Raw genomic sequence first — 14984 nt, forward strand, 5'->3', positions numbered from 1 at the left:
CTCACAGTTCGGTATTGGCAAAGATGGAGCCGGCGTTGCGACGAGCAGCCTCCAGCGTCTGCGGACAATGTTCCGCGACATTGAGGAGGCAATTGATCTCCAACAGCGGTGTTAGAACCGTTTCCAGAATCGCATCAGCCCACTCGACGAGGGGTCTACATTCCACCGTTCCGAGGAAATCGAAGGCGAATAATGCGACGAGGCAATTCTCCTCAACGGCCAAGGCCTCCAGCGAGGCAGCCGCTGCTAAGCCTGCGAGCACCGAGACGACAACCCGGAAGCTCCGTTCAGACGATCTTTTCCACTCCTTCACGAACTCGCCCATTCCCGAGATCCGGCGTCGAGCGGCTTTCATGAGACAACATGCGTACTGCCCGCACCCAGACCATAGAGCAACTCGTGTACCCACGATTGCACCGCAGGGCGATGAGCACGCACATCAGACTGGAAACCTTGCGCCGGCGCATGTTGACTTCGAATGCCCCGACTGTGGAGTTCCTGTTTACTGCAGCAAGGAGCACTGGATGGATAATTACGAGGCACATCTTGAGATCTGCGACACTTTGAAGGAGATCAATGAGGATGACCATGATCTGCGGTCTGGCCGTGCTTTCCCAGAGTTTGTCATGGCCGACGACCAAATGCCGGAGGCCGTTGTTAACATGACCAACTGGGACACGTTTATGTACAGCCGAGAGTTCGAGGCTATCAACGACGAGCGTAGCATGAGGCAGGTCACGAAGATGCTTACGTACCCCATTACTATTGGCAGCATTCTGCATGAGCTCAGCCCGTACAGCGTAAAGCAGGGTGAAAGGCTCACAAGCGAGGGTTTGAAGAGTTTGAGTGGTAGGTCCTTCGTCGCGAAGCTTGTGATATCAAGAAGCTCATGAGTGAACAGCTTTGCGTTACACACTTCACCCTCCTCTTTCAGGAAAGGGCACAGATATGAAGGACCTTCGTCCTGAGGCGCCGCCTGTGAGAGTGTTCTGCTTGGGCGCTCGCGCCGAGTCATCGCTTCCGAGAAACGTCTGGCTTCAGCTGGCGCATCTGTTCCCCGAGAGCAAGATCCACCTCATCTTCATCGGCCCTGAAAGTATGGCGAACAGGGATGACGAATTCCCGCTTCCCCCCAGAACACCCGAGAATCCATTTGGCATGGTGATTGAAGACCGGATATCCCACAAGCTAAAGATCAGCACTATTGTGGACTACTATCATACCATCCACAAGACGGGATACTTTGCGCCATATGATCCGTACTTTGACTGCTTCTGCCTTTTCCACCCCGGCCTGGGTCACCCAGCGAGCAGCCACGAATGGTCCGAGACTCTGCCGATGCTTCTTGAGACGAAGCTTCCCATCATTGCCACAGGATACACCCAGTTCGACATGGAGAGAGATATTGAGTGGGTTCGTAAGACCGCTGCTGGCGAGTTCGATATCCTTTTGGAGCCCGGCGAGAACCGTTTCCGCAGTCTGAGGTGGGATCTCAACGACCTCGATCCTCAGGACGTCAGCTGCGGAAACTGGGGAGTCTGGGCATTCCGTGGAAAGAGGTATGTTGTACAACAGCATGGTCTTGAACAATAATACTGACTCAAACAGGTACGAAACGGCGACCAAGGATCTCTAAGGGGGCTGGAGGGTACTGGTAATGATACTAGGCCGTGCATAGAGAGGCGTTGTAAATAAGTGTACTATACTGCTTACGACACGTGCATTGTACAACAGGAGGCGGGGAGAAAAGGAGGGGAAAAACTAAGCCGACTCTACTGCACCCGACACGCTTTCTTGACCCTGTGAAATTATGAGTCTAGACGTTGCTGTTTGTGGAGTATTCAGAGGTACCATGCACGCATCGATGAGAAGCAGCAAGTTCGCCATCAACTTTTCCCATATTGTATGTGTATATCGATGCCAAGGTAATAATCGCTTCTAGAAAATTCTGTCTTGTTCCTGTTGGACAAACTGATGCCAGCGGCGTTCCTTTGCAGACGCAGCTTCCTCAGCTACTGTTAGCTTAGGTTGCCTTATGTAAGGTCCGGGCGCCGTCCTGCAGCGCACGGGGTCACAGCTGCGGGAGGTTGAGCCGCTTTGCACCTGCAACGGCAGACCAGCATTCCCTGTAATTAACCTGGGAGCCGGGGGCAGGTCCCCAGTCCCGTCGTCACTTCACCTTGATCCGTCACAGCACAGATCAGCGTCGTCCGAAATCTAGCTGGATGCAAGTCAAAGTCGACGACAACTCCTCCTCGTCAACTCTTCTGTGCTGGTCGCATGCGCCCGGTCGCCCTTGATACCTAGTCATACCATGAGACTGCGGCTTTACAGACGTTAGACGGCCATGACAGCTGTCGCTACTCCTCGCGCACCCACGCCGCGCCCGAAAGCCCCCGCAACAGTCAGTTTCGCGAACGACATCACCTCCTTTGCCCCGACACCCTCGACCCCCGCTACCGAACGTCTCCGTCCGCAGTTGCAGAGCAATCCTTCCGCTCGCCGATCAATTCGCGCAGCCCCTACCGACTTCCTCTCCGACAGGGCCACTGCCGCCTTCATCCGTCGTGTCCTATGTTCCCAACAGCTATCCGATAAGGAGAGAACCACCCCGCCCCCGATTGAGGAGCTGCTGCCGCCCCTGACAAGTCGAAACGACGTCGACCTTCAGCTATACGCCCTGATTGCTGTCATTTTGAGGGAATACGTACAGGCCTGGTACAGCAAGATCACACCAGATGAGGCCTTTGTCGACGAGATTGTCCAGATCATAGCCCATTGTACCAGAGCTCTGGAACAACGGCTGCGGAAGGTCGATCTAGAAAGCCTGCTCTTCGACGAGCTTCCCGACTTGCTTGACAAACATATCATCGGTAAGCCTGCTCTTTGTCCGCTCGTTTCCACATGCACTAACACCACCTTTCAGCCTATCGCGCAGCGCATGACCCCGTATGTAGGCCTCCAACGGAGATAGACCCACGAGAAGTTTACCACGCACTTTGCCCAGTGGCGCCCTTGTCACCAATACCACGGCCAGACCAACCAGAGACCGTTGCGAAGCAGCAAGAGAACGAGGCAATCTACCGCCAGTTGTTGGTACAAGGCGTTTTGGCCGTACTGCTGCCAACCGAAGACCTCGAAAACGACTGCCTAACCTCCTTGGTCGGTCAAATCTTCTCTGAGCTAATCATTGGCAATGTCTTGGCCAATCGGCTGTCTCAGCCATGGCTTATTTACGAATGCCTGATTATTCTCACGAGAGTCCTTGAACGCAAGTCTGAACCCATCGAGGAAGATGTTGCAGAGGCGGTGCAGGCCGGGTCAGCGGCTCCTCTGCCTAGACCGGCTCGCCGCAGCTGGTCAATCCAAGGGGTATTTTGGTCTTTCGTACACTGGTGTTTTCTGTCATTTGCAATGATACGCCTGATTGTCACCACTCTCGCCATGTCTTCATCCTTGCCTCCAAGAGCAGATGTTGCCTACAATGAGAAACACGAGGTGACGAGTCAGTTATCAGATTCAAAAGCGCCTGATGCACTCACGGGCTTAGACGAAGCACAACCAGTGAAGACTCCCATCTTCGCCTTCAAGCTTTGGACCTGCATATCCGACCTGATCGAACTGGACGCCCGCATGCCTTGGTTGAGCGGAACGCTCTCGATGCTTCAGCTCGGAGCTATGAAAGGTCCAGGCCGGGTCGCCGCCCTTAACGGACCCATGGACAGGTAGGCATCCATCCTCCTCCTCCTCCTCCCTCCCTTTCCAGACGAATTCACGTCACACCACATGAGCTTCAAGTCACTTGACCTGGCTTCGCTCCAGTGAGCACACGGAAACGCTCAGTCGAACAAGTGCAAGATGAGAGCTGCTTCAGTAATTGCCTAGTGGGCTGCTGAGAAGGCACATTCGGCGATGGACTTGATACAAGCTGTAACGACACGGTTCGGGGTGCGTGCAGTGAAGTGGTCGAGTCCTTTGGAATGCTGCGCGAAAAAAGCCGAAATATGCTGTGCGACACCCCCCACCCGGCCTATTCTGCGACCCAACCCAGACTTGACCTCCTACCCCGATTTCTCGAGACTACGGTCGCACTTGCAGGACCTCATGGGCACCAACCAATCGCAGAGGGAATCGACGTTGCTCGCCTCCGATTTGCTTGATAGGTTGTCGCGGGGCTGCGCTTCCATCCACCAGGAAGCCTCATTTACGCGCCCAGCTCCAACAACGAGCACCGACTTACAAGGGTCTGGTCACCACCGTCATCTCCTTCATCCACGCACACCTACGGAGACCCGGCACTCAGTCACTCAACCTTCACGCCCTCGCTTCCCCTTCGCCCCACCGCATCAGCCTGCCAGAAACACCGTCAGAAGTCGGTACACGGGTTGGCATCATTCTTGCTGCTGGTGACGGGGCCGCGTTCACTAGCAGTATCATCATGGGGCTCCCCACGGGCTTCGTCAATGGCCGCCTGTCAGTGCACCTAGTTTGCTGAAGCGGCACGCAGCCACTGACTCGATCCGTCCCGTGAAGCAGGCTAGCAGCTTGCTCTCTTTCAGCGGCTAGCTGTCTATCAACCGTCATCCGATTCGACAGTTGGCGACATGACGGCTGGCCTAATATGGAAAGACGAGATATGTCTCGTTGACAGCTCGAATCTTCGTCCTTGCATGGCTTGCTACAGAGCCCTGGTTCTGGGGCCCGAAAGAACTGGACGTCACACCCTCCGACGCATGGAAATCACACACAATTACGGGGAGAGACGGTAGCCTTGCCCGGGGAGCATCAGCAACCATTTACGGATCTTGGACGGACAGGGGAAATATTCTGCCTGCCTTGCGACACAGACGCAACCTTCGCCTCCAGCGTACCAAGCTTTTCACTTGTATCCCCTCTTTTGGCGCATGCTGCTCTACATGCGCGCGGCCCTTCCAACACTCGCTCGTCGTCAGCCGTGTCTAACCCCTGTTGATTTCGTGTTTCCTTTCTCTCAGTTGTTTCCATTCATTTCCAATGTCTTGCGCCTCACATTCTCGTTCGATTCCCCTCCCGCAGATCCTCTCACTTCACACACAAAGACCCTGTAGCCCCCACGCATGAACTGCGATTGTCCGAGTCGGAAGCAAAGCCGGGACTGACATGAAGGCGCTTGCCGCGTCGCGCGCGAATTATAGGCTCATCTCGCATACCATACACCAACGGGTTCTCGACGCCGCGTACCTGCCCACCCTCCTTCGGTCCATCCGCGCCGCCCTCTTTCCCAACAACGCTCCCGGCGTCTCGACCTTGGTGGCCCCCTCCTCCGATCAGGAGCTGCGTGCCCTGCGCCGCAGGTGCGCTAGCGCGGTTCTAGCCAGAATCCCGCCGTGGCTGGCTAGGCTCTACCTAGGCGGGCGAGGCCTTGGCCTCCGGTGGCGGTCCGGTCCGGACTCTAGAGCAACAGGAGCAGCAGCAGCAGAAGCTGGGGCTAGCGGGGATAACACCGCCGCGGCCGGTGATTCTGGCTCTGGTACTGGCAGCAGCAGGGATGCCAACGTCGAGGCGGTCGCCACCGGCACTAGCGACTGCGATAGTTCAGGTGACGAGAACAGCACAAAGTCGCAGCCTCCTGAAGACGATGAGGATCAGCAGCAGATGCTGTCCGAGATTGAGGAGGGCATCCTCGACGTCTTTTCGGACGAATACTGCAACAAACACTTTGTGTACGGCATGTTGGAGTTGATCCTGGTGAGACTGATGCCCGAGCTGGCGGAGAAGGGGGTGGTTGAGCTGTGGGAGGAACGATTGAGCCTATGAGTTTCGTGTGCTGCCATGCATTTTTTTTTTTGGTGCTTCGCCTTGACCCCCGTTTAGTCTAGATACCCTTCTGCCAAGATAGTGAAGTGTTTTGATTTCACGATGTTAGCAATGTTCAACGGTGTTCACGATCATGACCGCCACATGTTACACAGAATGCCACCCAAGTCTCACATCACACCGTTTACATGCCATGTTGCTTTTTCAGTGTATATCGGTTTCCAGAAGCGAATCTGAGTTACACACACAAGACAATATCACGGAGGGTGGGCGAGGATTATTATCCCCATTGCAACCCCAACGCTCGCTCGCATACATCACGATAGTCTTCTCCTTGCACTGGTTGGGGTGAACCCTTCCAAACGTCACGGCCATCTCATTGTCAACGCATTCATCGAGGGAGAAACGATGTTTTTTGTAATTTCTGTAGACCAGTCGTAGAGGGGACGAAAAAAAAAAGGGGCTAATCCCTAGGAATAAATGCAAAAGGGGCCGCCCGTTTTTTTTTCTTGTCTTTCGGATTTCGCGCACACTCTGGCCGGGGTAACGCGAGTCTTCTTTAGGGTTGGCTGCTCTGGCCGTTTTCGTAGCCAAGGAGGCCTCAGTTTCCTGACCTCAGACTCGGGAGGTGGAATGCCTTTCCACCCCTCTCCGTCGTCTCCCCATCATCCTCTGGCCTCCCTTCCTCTGTACGGGTCTCCTGCCATTTGTTTTCTCGGTTTCCCTCTCCTGTCAGAAAATCGTCCAGATATCGTCCGATTGTCCGATTATGTGATGTCCATAGATGATGTCCGTAGATGATGAAGTGATGATCCCTTGAGGGCTCCCGTGTTCCCTTCTCCCAATGCCTGGCTACCCCAGCCAATCTCCCTGACCTAATCCCAAACCCCCTTATCTCGCAATGCAGCTGCGTCTGAGGAAACCCGGGAAATAATACAGTGGCGAGTTCGTTTGCGAATCGTCGATATAGCGAAGGAAAGAAAACAAGGAAAGGGGCAGATAACAGAGCGCTTGGAAACGGTGTGCTGAATGACGGAGAAAAAGAGACAGATACTGAAATAAACCAAGAACAAGTATTTGCAAAGGTCGCGCAAGGTGGGAATTTTCGGTGTTCGCGTGAGCGGCAAGGTCTTTTCCTTGATGAGCGGCGGATAAGGATGCGAAATTGGGGTATATAGAATATGTTGAAGTTTGGAGTGAGTGGTCCTTCCATGACCTCGTCTTTTGTCAATCTTGTCCTCTGGCTCTGTAATGATAAGGTATGTTGTGTCCATATTTCGATGTCGTGAGACTGGGGGCCGGGGATGGAAGATGCTCAAGATGTCGGTCGTGGGAGTGAAGTGGCTGTCGCGAGACATTTGACCGTGTAGGTATTGCCGATGATGTTTTCGAAACCGTAACCCGATCCCGGCGAGTGTGAGCTGTTCTTTGCAGAACCCTCGCAGGGTCTAGGGGTTTGTGGGACCATGATGATGGTCGCTGTTCTGTTGTTACTCACGCGTTAATGGCGTGGCTTCGTCCCTGTACCTTACCCCGTCCATGCCCAGGCCCAAAATAAAAGCAAGACATAACGCCTGAGCAAACGATGGAGTGCTCGCTGGGAAGAAAAGATTGCGGGCCTTTACTGGGTCAAAACTGCCTCGGGCTTGACTTCAAAAGACATGTGGTTTGGGTGATGAGTAAGAGTTTCAGTGTCGCCCTCGGGAATCCGATCCAAGCCGCCCACCGAAGATTTGGCAGCATGTTGCGAATTCACTCGAAGCTTCTCCGTCAGTTTGAGCAGGCCCTGATAGTCCTTCTGGTCGACCAAACCGCTCGCAGCTGTGCTGGAGAAAAAGCTCAGCAACGTGTCGGCCGCTCTTCGGGCCTCCTCTTGCGTCGGGGATGTTGGAGAAGAGCCTGCAGGCGTGGTCGCTGATCGGCCGGCCATGCTGCTGTTGCTGCTGCTGTGGTGCAGATGCGGAGACGATGTGATTGCGGTATCCAGAGCAAAGTGCGGTGCCGCCATCTCGTAGATCGGTGACTCGAGTGCAGAAGACGGGGCAGTCGATGCTGGGTGGTACTTCGGAGTCATGGGCTCAGTCGTTGCAGTCTGGTACATTGCTTCAACGTCAATGTTCGGAAACGTCTGGCTTCTGGGCCTTTGGAAGTTTGAAGCGACTCCGTGCATCTGACGAGACGAATCAGGGGGTAAGAAAGCTCCGGCGTTGGGGTCAGGGGAGAAGGTAAAGGTTCCCGTTGGACTCAGAGCACTTCCAGAGAAGGATGAATTGGCCGCATCGGTCAAGGCACTGTTGAGAGACGTAGTGCTTTGAGAGTTGGAATGTTTGTATGCTGGGCCGTCTCCATAGCTGACAAAACCAAGACCGTGAACAACGTCTTCGTCGCTTCTGTCAGCGGACAGAGGGGACTGATGACCTGTTGGCGATGCTGGGGAGATACCAGATGCTCCTAAGGATGGAGAGCCAGAGATCTTGGCGTGGTTCGTGATGTTCGTTTCCGATGCCCTTCGCGAGAGCCTTCCTCCAGGGAGGATGTTTCTCTGCTTGAATCTTTCGAGCCACGTGGCGTTGATCGATTTTGTCTGATTTGCTTCACCGCCACCGTTGGTAGAGAAGTGCCTAGCCTGCTCCAGGATCTCTTCATCACTTGGAGTTAACCCTGCTTGGACCTGTTTCCTATACCAGGAGACGACGCCGCGATCGATGTCCGGATACTTGCCTTTGGCATGGCGTCTGCCGGCGGGGGACTGACTTCTGTCCGCCTCAGGATTCAGGTACTTTTCCTTGTTTCTGAGGACCTTGGATACAGTGCTATGCAGGATGTCAGTTCCGTATTCCACGTTGCCAGTCTTGGTACCAAGGCCTACCTGCGCTCAACCCCAAACATGGCACCGATATCAGTCTGTTTGACGTTGGGATGTTCGGCCGCGTACTGGCACATTTTCTTCCTGTCTTCGTCCGTCAAGACCCTTCGCTGCTGGGGTTGGGCACCGTTGCCGTGTCTCCCCGTCCTGGCGGGCGCGGGAGGGACCACGGGAGCCATGCCCAAAGGTGGTGCTGAGTAGCTGTTTGGATTCGTCAACATGCTGGGCCATGTTGGTTGAGACGGTATCATGAGCATTGGTAGCTGTGAATGGGATTGTTGATGATGAGGCTGTATCGGTTGAGGGGGCGCCGGAGGAGGAGGCATCCTGCCAATCGACTCAGACGGCAAGCCGTGAGGCATAGTAGGCATGAATGCGCCGAATGGGCCGTAGTCCGGCATTGTGGTTTGGTGAGTGTACGAATTCATGTCGTTCCAGCTCTCATTGCCGAAGGATGTGTGGCTCTGTGACATATGGCTGTCTTCGTCTTGAGCCATGTGGTTGTCTTGATCCATAGTGGTGGTGCCCACGATGGAGTGGTCCATTGTTTATATGACTCGGTCGAGTTCCAGGAAGAGCCAACGAGCCAACTCGACAAGGCTCCAAGCGGCAAGTGTGTTTGGCTACCTAGGTGGCCTGTAGTTGTTCAATCCAGGTTCTGGGTTGGTGATTGCGAAGAGGGGATCGCGCCGATGGCTTTGGCTTGACTGATGGGATGGCACTCGGGCCAAGCAAGTGTGGGGATGCCTGGTCCCAGCAAGCAGATATTGGTGGGTTGAACTTCATGAACGGAAGACGGCATGCATGATAGAGGAGGCCAATTGGTTCCTGGAGGCGCGGCGTGCAGGAGTGCAGGCGTGCAGGCGGTCTGCTGTGTAGGTCAAGAAGCCCTGGGCCCCGGGGGTGACTTAGATGCAAGTGCGTTGCAGGCTGCAGAAGCGTGTTGGGTTGTGAGGGGGGAAGGGACAGGAAAGGTTGTCTTGTCTTGTCTTCTTGTCCGGTTGACTGCCTGCTTTGTGAATGGCTGTTGCCCGTCTGGCTTTGGGTTCGGGCTGTCTGTCTGCAGCGCCTTCTAAACGAAAAGGGCCGGTCCTTGATGCAGGTGTTGGGGGTTCGAGTTCGAGGGCGGGTGCAACGAGCAACTGCCTTTTAACGCGGTAACCATCAACCCAGTCAGTTGATCTTTTACCCTATCAGGACCCCCCGGATTCGCTCACGCCTTCTCGGTTCCGAGGGTGTTTCTTCTCTCGTGCCGCCGTCTGGACGGTGAGGAGCAGGCCGGCAATCGATTTACTGCAGGTTTGGCGGTGGTTGATTGATGTTTCAATCTGCGTGCGTCCGCAGAGGGATGGTGGCGATGAGAAAGAGACAACAGCGAGGATCAGATGAGGAGAAGAGTGTCGATGGCAGAGGAGATAGATTCGATGTATCTACCCGGCCGGCCAGTGGAGGATAGAGAAAGACAAGCCTGACAGGTCTGGAGAGTCGAATCGGACCAGTAGGAAGAGAAGGGTAGGAAGCGGTCTCCTGCAAGAATCAGACGCCGCGACGCACAAGGCAAGGCTTGGAGGCCAGAGCTAGCAGGTCAGGGTTGGGGTAGGCGGGCTTGTCAAGATAGTAATACTGTCCTGCGCACGAAAGGATGGGAAGGTGTGCGGTGCGATGCGGTGCGGTGCGTTGCGGTGGTGGGCCGTCCTCTACTATACATATGTACCGCCGTACACTAGAGCGGATGTTTTCCATGTAAGTAGGTACACTGCCGGCAAGGGTACGGGGGTGTCTCGTCTCCTACTGGGGGTGTGGTGGGTAGGATTGAATCTAAGTCTGACTAGGGTCTTGACTTGGTGTGGCAGCGGGCCTGGTGAAGGATAAGATGGAGCTCTCTGGCCTGTGTGCGTGCACATGCATCCACAGATACATGAAGAAGCCCTCGACGAGGAGTGAGAGGAAGACGCCGAGGGGGGGAAAGGTTTGGTGACAGTCAACAAGCTGGGCGAGTCCGATTCTTGGGAGAAAACCTTTGGGTCGGAGGTTGAGTTGAATCGCTAGAGCCGAGACGGTTGTCATAGCAGGAGAGTCTGGGTGGAAAAGTGGTTGCAGTTATGATAGGTCCGAAAGAGGAGGGGAGGGCGACAACAAGACTGAGGTGCAGCGGACTCTTATGCATAGAACATGATGATATTGGCAAGGAACTAAAAGAACCGAGGGGTCAACGATGGCGGAGAAGAGCATCTTGCAAGCAGCGATCGAGGCAAGAGAGGCAGGTCAGGTAGGGCGGCGGTGGTGAGGCAAATGCCGTTGAAGAGAGTTCCAGAGTGTCTGTAAGTGCGCATGGCAGTTGATGAGGTTGCGCATCTCAAGGGCGAAGCAGGGTGGGCATTGAGTGTTTTCATCAATAAAGACATCATAGTCGGCTTACAATTGGTGTCTAGACCACTAACAACCGCCACGGCTAGGGAATTGAGGATGAGCTAGAAGAAGCCACTGGCTCGGTTGGTCTCCGTTGCCGCATGGGAAGAAACGACGGCGGATCTAGGAACAGTTTTGACGGGAATGGGGCAAGCCACACACAGACACTAGTTGGGATGCTGGTTTGCTTCCGTCTCGTCTCGTCTCGTCTTGTTCTGTCGCGCCTCCTCTGGGGGCCTGGGCTCGGCCTCGGTTGCTCTGTCATGTCTCGGCTTATCCCACGCTGAAAGGAGAACGGCCACTAAACCAGCCCAGGCGACCAAACGGGGGAATCTAGATTCCCATGTTTCTCGCCTCGTGTTGTAAGATCACGACTGGCGTAGCTGAGTCTGTCAGGTTGATGCAAGGTGACCACGGATCGGGCCACGCTGGGGAGATTCTGTAGGGAAACAAGATTTTGTTTGACCCAAGAGAAACGGAAACGATGGCAGAAGGTGAGGCTGGTCTGACGGAGGAAAAAGCAAGCAGAAAGCGAAATGTTACAGAAAACGGTTGTTTGTCTACTAATTAGCAAGGCTCAATAATCAAGAAAAGAGGGCGGCAACGGGGTTGAGGGAACGGACGAAGTGCGCGCCAATTAGCTGACATTAGTACCTGCTTCCCAGTGAGATTACCACCCACACGCACACACGGGCGTACACACTGGGAGGACTTAGACGTAGATGTAGACGGAGAGGTGGACGCATGAGCAAACGCACTTGGAGACATGTCCGTCGCAATGAGGTCGTCTTCGGAGGGGGGAAGAATCGAAGGAGACGGAGAAGGAAGTCAAGACAGCTTTAGTGACGGAGTATTTGGATCCCTGGCGTCTGGATACTGTTAGGAGATGGTGCGGCAGTGAAGATAGGGAAGCAGATGAGGGCAAGGTACCTTTAGCAGAAGCAGCGAACACATGGTGTGTGTAGGCGTGTGTGTGTGTGACGGGCCCTTTCTCATACGCTGAGTGGTCGTGGAGCGAGCTAACGGAGCTCGAGCAGAGGAGGGACGTATGCGAATCGCGCGGCTGGGCTCCCGTGGGGATACCGATGGCGCAGAGTGCGGGTGATGCTTGCTGATGGGATGAGAAATGGAGGGGGTACTTGGTAGGACGGATGGATGGATGGATGGATGGATTGGCGTGGCATGGGATTATGCCAATGTGAGAGATGAGAAGGGCGAGACGAGACATGGAGACCTGTCGGAGAATGACGAAACCCAAGCCGCGTTCAATTACATTACCGTCCATGCCATGCCATGCCATGAGGCATTGCGTCCGCCGTCCGTCTTGCTCACTTCTCACCCACCCCGGCTGCGATGGAGATGCCTCTTGCCGCGTGGTTCTCGGTGGCTTCCTTGCATTCCTTGCACTCCCGGATGGTGGAGGCCAGCTGTGGTTGTGGTAGGTATTCGCAGGTGAGGTAGGTAGCTGTCAAGTGCTTGTACCTGCCATTCTGCTCCGCTAAGTTACCTACGCCAGGTTGGCCCGTAGGTAGGTCGTAGGCATGCGAGGTCATCGGAGACGTTGCTGCGCAGAGACGAATGGACGATGAAGTGCGGATGAACGGTCGCCAAAGCAGAGGAAGGGACGAGAGCTGCTGAGTGAGGTAAGGATCGGGTACCTGAGGTAAGGTAAGGTAAGGTAAGGTAAGGTAAGGTAAGGTAAGGTAGGTTAGGTACTTACGAAGGTATGGGTAGGTAGGTAGGCAAGGGCAAGGCACGGGTAGAGAGAGGGAAGGAAGGACTGGACAAACTGCGTCGTCCCATCTTGGGCAGTGGGCCGGCGGCCGGGCGTTCAGTGGCTCTCACCCGTCCTTGCCTGCCTTCACCAGCGTCCGCTATTCCCACTTGGTGCAGCTACGGATACACTACGGACCAAGGTGCACTAGCAGAAGGGCTACCTTACCTTAGAAGGCGCACGAGGCAGGGGTGCTGGGCAGGGGCTGCTGCGTGGACCGTGAGCCACTCTCCCCCACTGGGGAGGTACTTAGCACAGAGTGAGCTGTGTGGTGCGAGATACCTGCCTACCTACCTTACTAAACTAAGTATCGGCTCCACTTTGTACCGCAGTGCTCCGTCCGCAACTCCGTACCTTCCCCGAATGACAATCAAAGACGGGCCTGAAGACGCGCAGAGTTCAGACAGGAAGAGCCAGGCCCAGCTTCAACAACCCCAATCGCCCCCAGTGATTGAGGGGTTGCGGTCCCTTCCTCGACTCCCATAGGGCCATCGGTGCCCAATCCGCACCCCGTTGCGACTCATGAAGACTCGACCTTTGCGACTTTGCAACTGCCTCCACGAGCGAGCTGAGGTACTTCGCGCGAGAACACATCCACCCAACCTCGTCATCTGATGCTTTCTGATGCTCTGACCGACTATTCGTCATTGACTCGACTCGAATCGCTGTCCGTCGTCAACCGATACGAGATGACGAGAAGCGCGAATTAAACACCGTCAAGTACCTCATCCATGTCAGGACCTTGACACCAGATGACGGCGACGCCCACAACTCGGCCCTCCAGAGTCCCCCAATTCAATTCGAAAATCCGAGCCGCGCCCGTTGCGCCCTAGCCTTGCCTTGTCTGCTTCCAACCAGCCAAGTACTTACATGCTGCTTTTCTCCGGTCCGTCAAACCTGTCAAGCGATCGACTGATACTTTGAGAGAAAGGGCTTTTCGGCGACCTGGCCCATCCTGGCAAGCCCAGGGTGGCCCCCCCAGACGTCCCACCCTCTTCAGCCGTCCGAGAGAACCATTCAAACATTGGAGGGGCGTGAGGGGGGGGTGTTTTGATAGACCTGGAACCTCTTGCGGATGCCGGCCGCTGCTTCACGCACTGCTATCGCCCTTCAAACTTCTGTCACTTCTTGTCAGCAGGAATCAAAATAGCGTACTATTTTGTCAGCCTCGGCCAAATCGACTTGTGCCTGCGAATCCAGCATAAACGGTCGCGGCAGTCCATGACGATCAATGCATATCGCGGCGGAGACGCCCTAACCTGGTCTGATTCCTTCAGTCATCCCCATTCAATACACCAATCGACCGCCAAAAAATCCCGCCAAAGCTCCAACGTAAAACGAGCCAAGCTGCGACAGGCGCTTTGATCCTCAATCTTGGTTTGATATGCCGACGTCAACGGCATTCCATTAAGCATTGCTGCTGCCCGATATTGGGCTGAAGCCTACCGTACACTACTCCCGACTCGAACTACCCTGGCGCATCCACCATGGCATCACGAAGACCGTCTCCGACAATGACAGGGCCTTGTCGCAACGTCTTTTGCTCCCGAGGGCTAAACATCCACCACCGTCACATTCATCGTGGACCGCAATTGAATTGCTTTGGCTCCTCGTTGGGCCAAGTGACGAGCTGGCCACCGAGATGGGGTCTGGTTCCTACTTCCAACAAAGCTGAACGTCATGCTCTTGATCAAGACTTGCCGCGGTCGCTTAGATGTCGGCCCATGCCGTCCAACAAGTGGTCCGCCCCAACCAGCCCGAATTTTCAAATCATCATGGGGCTGGCCAAGAGCTGCGATACAGTTTGATAGATCTGGCTAGCTCATCATGGGACGGGCCTATAAAACTTTTCTCGGACCAAAAAGGGACCTCCAGGGTGTGTTGGCCGACACCCGGTCGATTCGTTCACACCGTCAAACCCCCAATCTCGCAGGCTTCCTTTTTTACCCAATATTCAGTGTCCACCACCATGGTTACTTTGAGAACTGCCTCCATGAGGTCACCCGATTCCAGATGTCGGTCAGAAGACCGGCAGCGTCGCCATACAAGCCTGGGGCCGTCAAACCTGTAGGTCGGCCGTCGACCAACAGCAGCTCTCGCAACGTTTTCGGAGTTTTCATTGGACATATTTTCCGGATT

The 14984-nt window shown here is 55.0% G+C and overlaps 2 protein-coding genes across 2 annotated transcripts; one reads left to right on the forward strand and one right to left on the reverse strand.

Annotated features, from left to right (window-relative positions):
• Positions 1-23: 23 nt before the first annotated feature.
• On the forward strand, positions 24-5796 carry GCG54_00006681 (Protein MSS51; the record flags this gene model as incomplete). The annotated part of the gene is made up of 6 exons (XM_045406680.1): positions 24-849; positions 902-1549; positions 2406-2873; positions 3008-3725; positions 4195-4477; positions 5146-5796. The coding sequence occupies 6 exons, from the start codon at positions 24-26 to the stop codon at positions 5794-5796; spliced, it is 3594 nt and encodes a 1197-aa protein (XP_045269932.1).
• A 1621-nt stretch (positions 5797-7417) lies between these two features.
• On the reverse strand, positions 7418-9207 carry GCG54_00006682 (uncharacterized protein; the record flags this gene model as incomplete). Its single annotated transcript, XM_045406681.1, has 2 exons — positions 7418-8609; positions 8666-9207. 2 exons carry the CDS (start codon positions 9205-9207, stop codon positions 7418-7420), a joined length of 1734 nt encoding a protein of 577 aa, XP_045269933.1.
• Between the last annotated feature and the right edge of the window lie 5777 nt (positions 9208-14984).

Source organism: Colletotrichum gloeosporioides (genome assembly GCF_011800055.1).
Source record: "Colletotrichum gloeosporioides strain Lc1 chromosome Unknown consensus_10, whole genome shotgun sequence".
Classification (NCBI taxonomy): Eukaryota; Fungi; Ascomycota; class Sordariomycetes; order Glomerellales; family Glomerellaceae; genus Colletotrichum; species Colletotrichum gloeosporioides.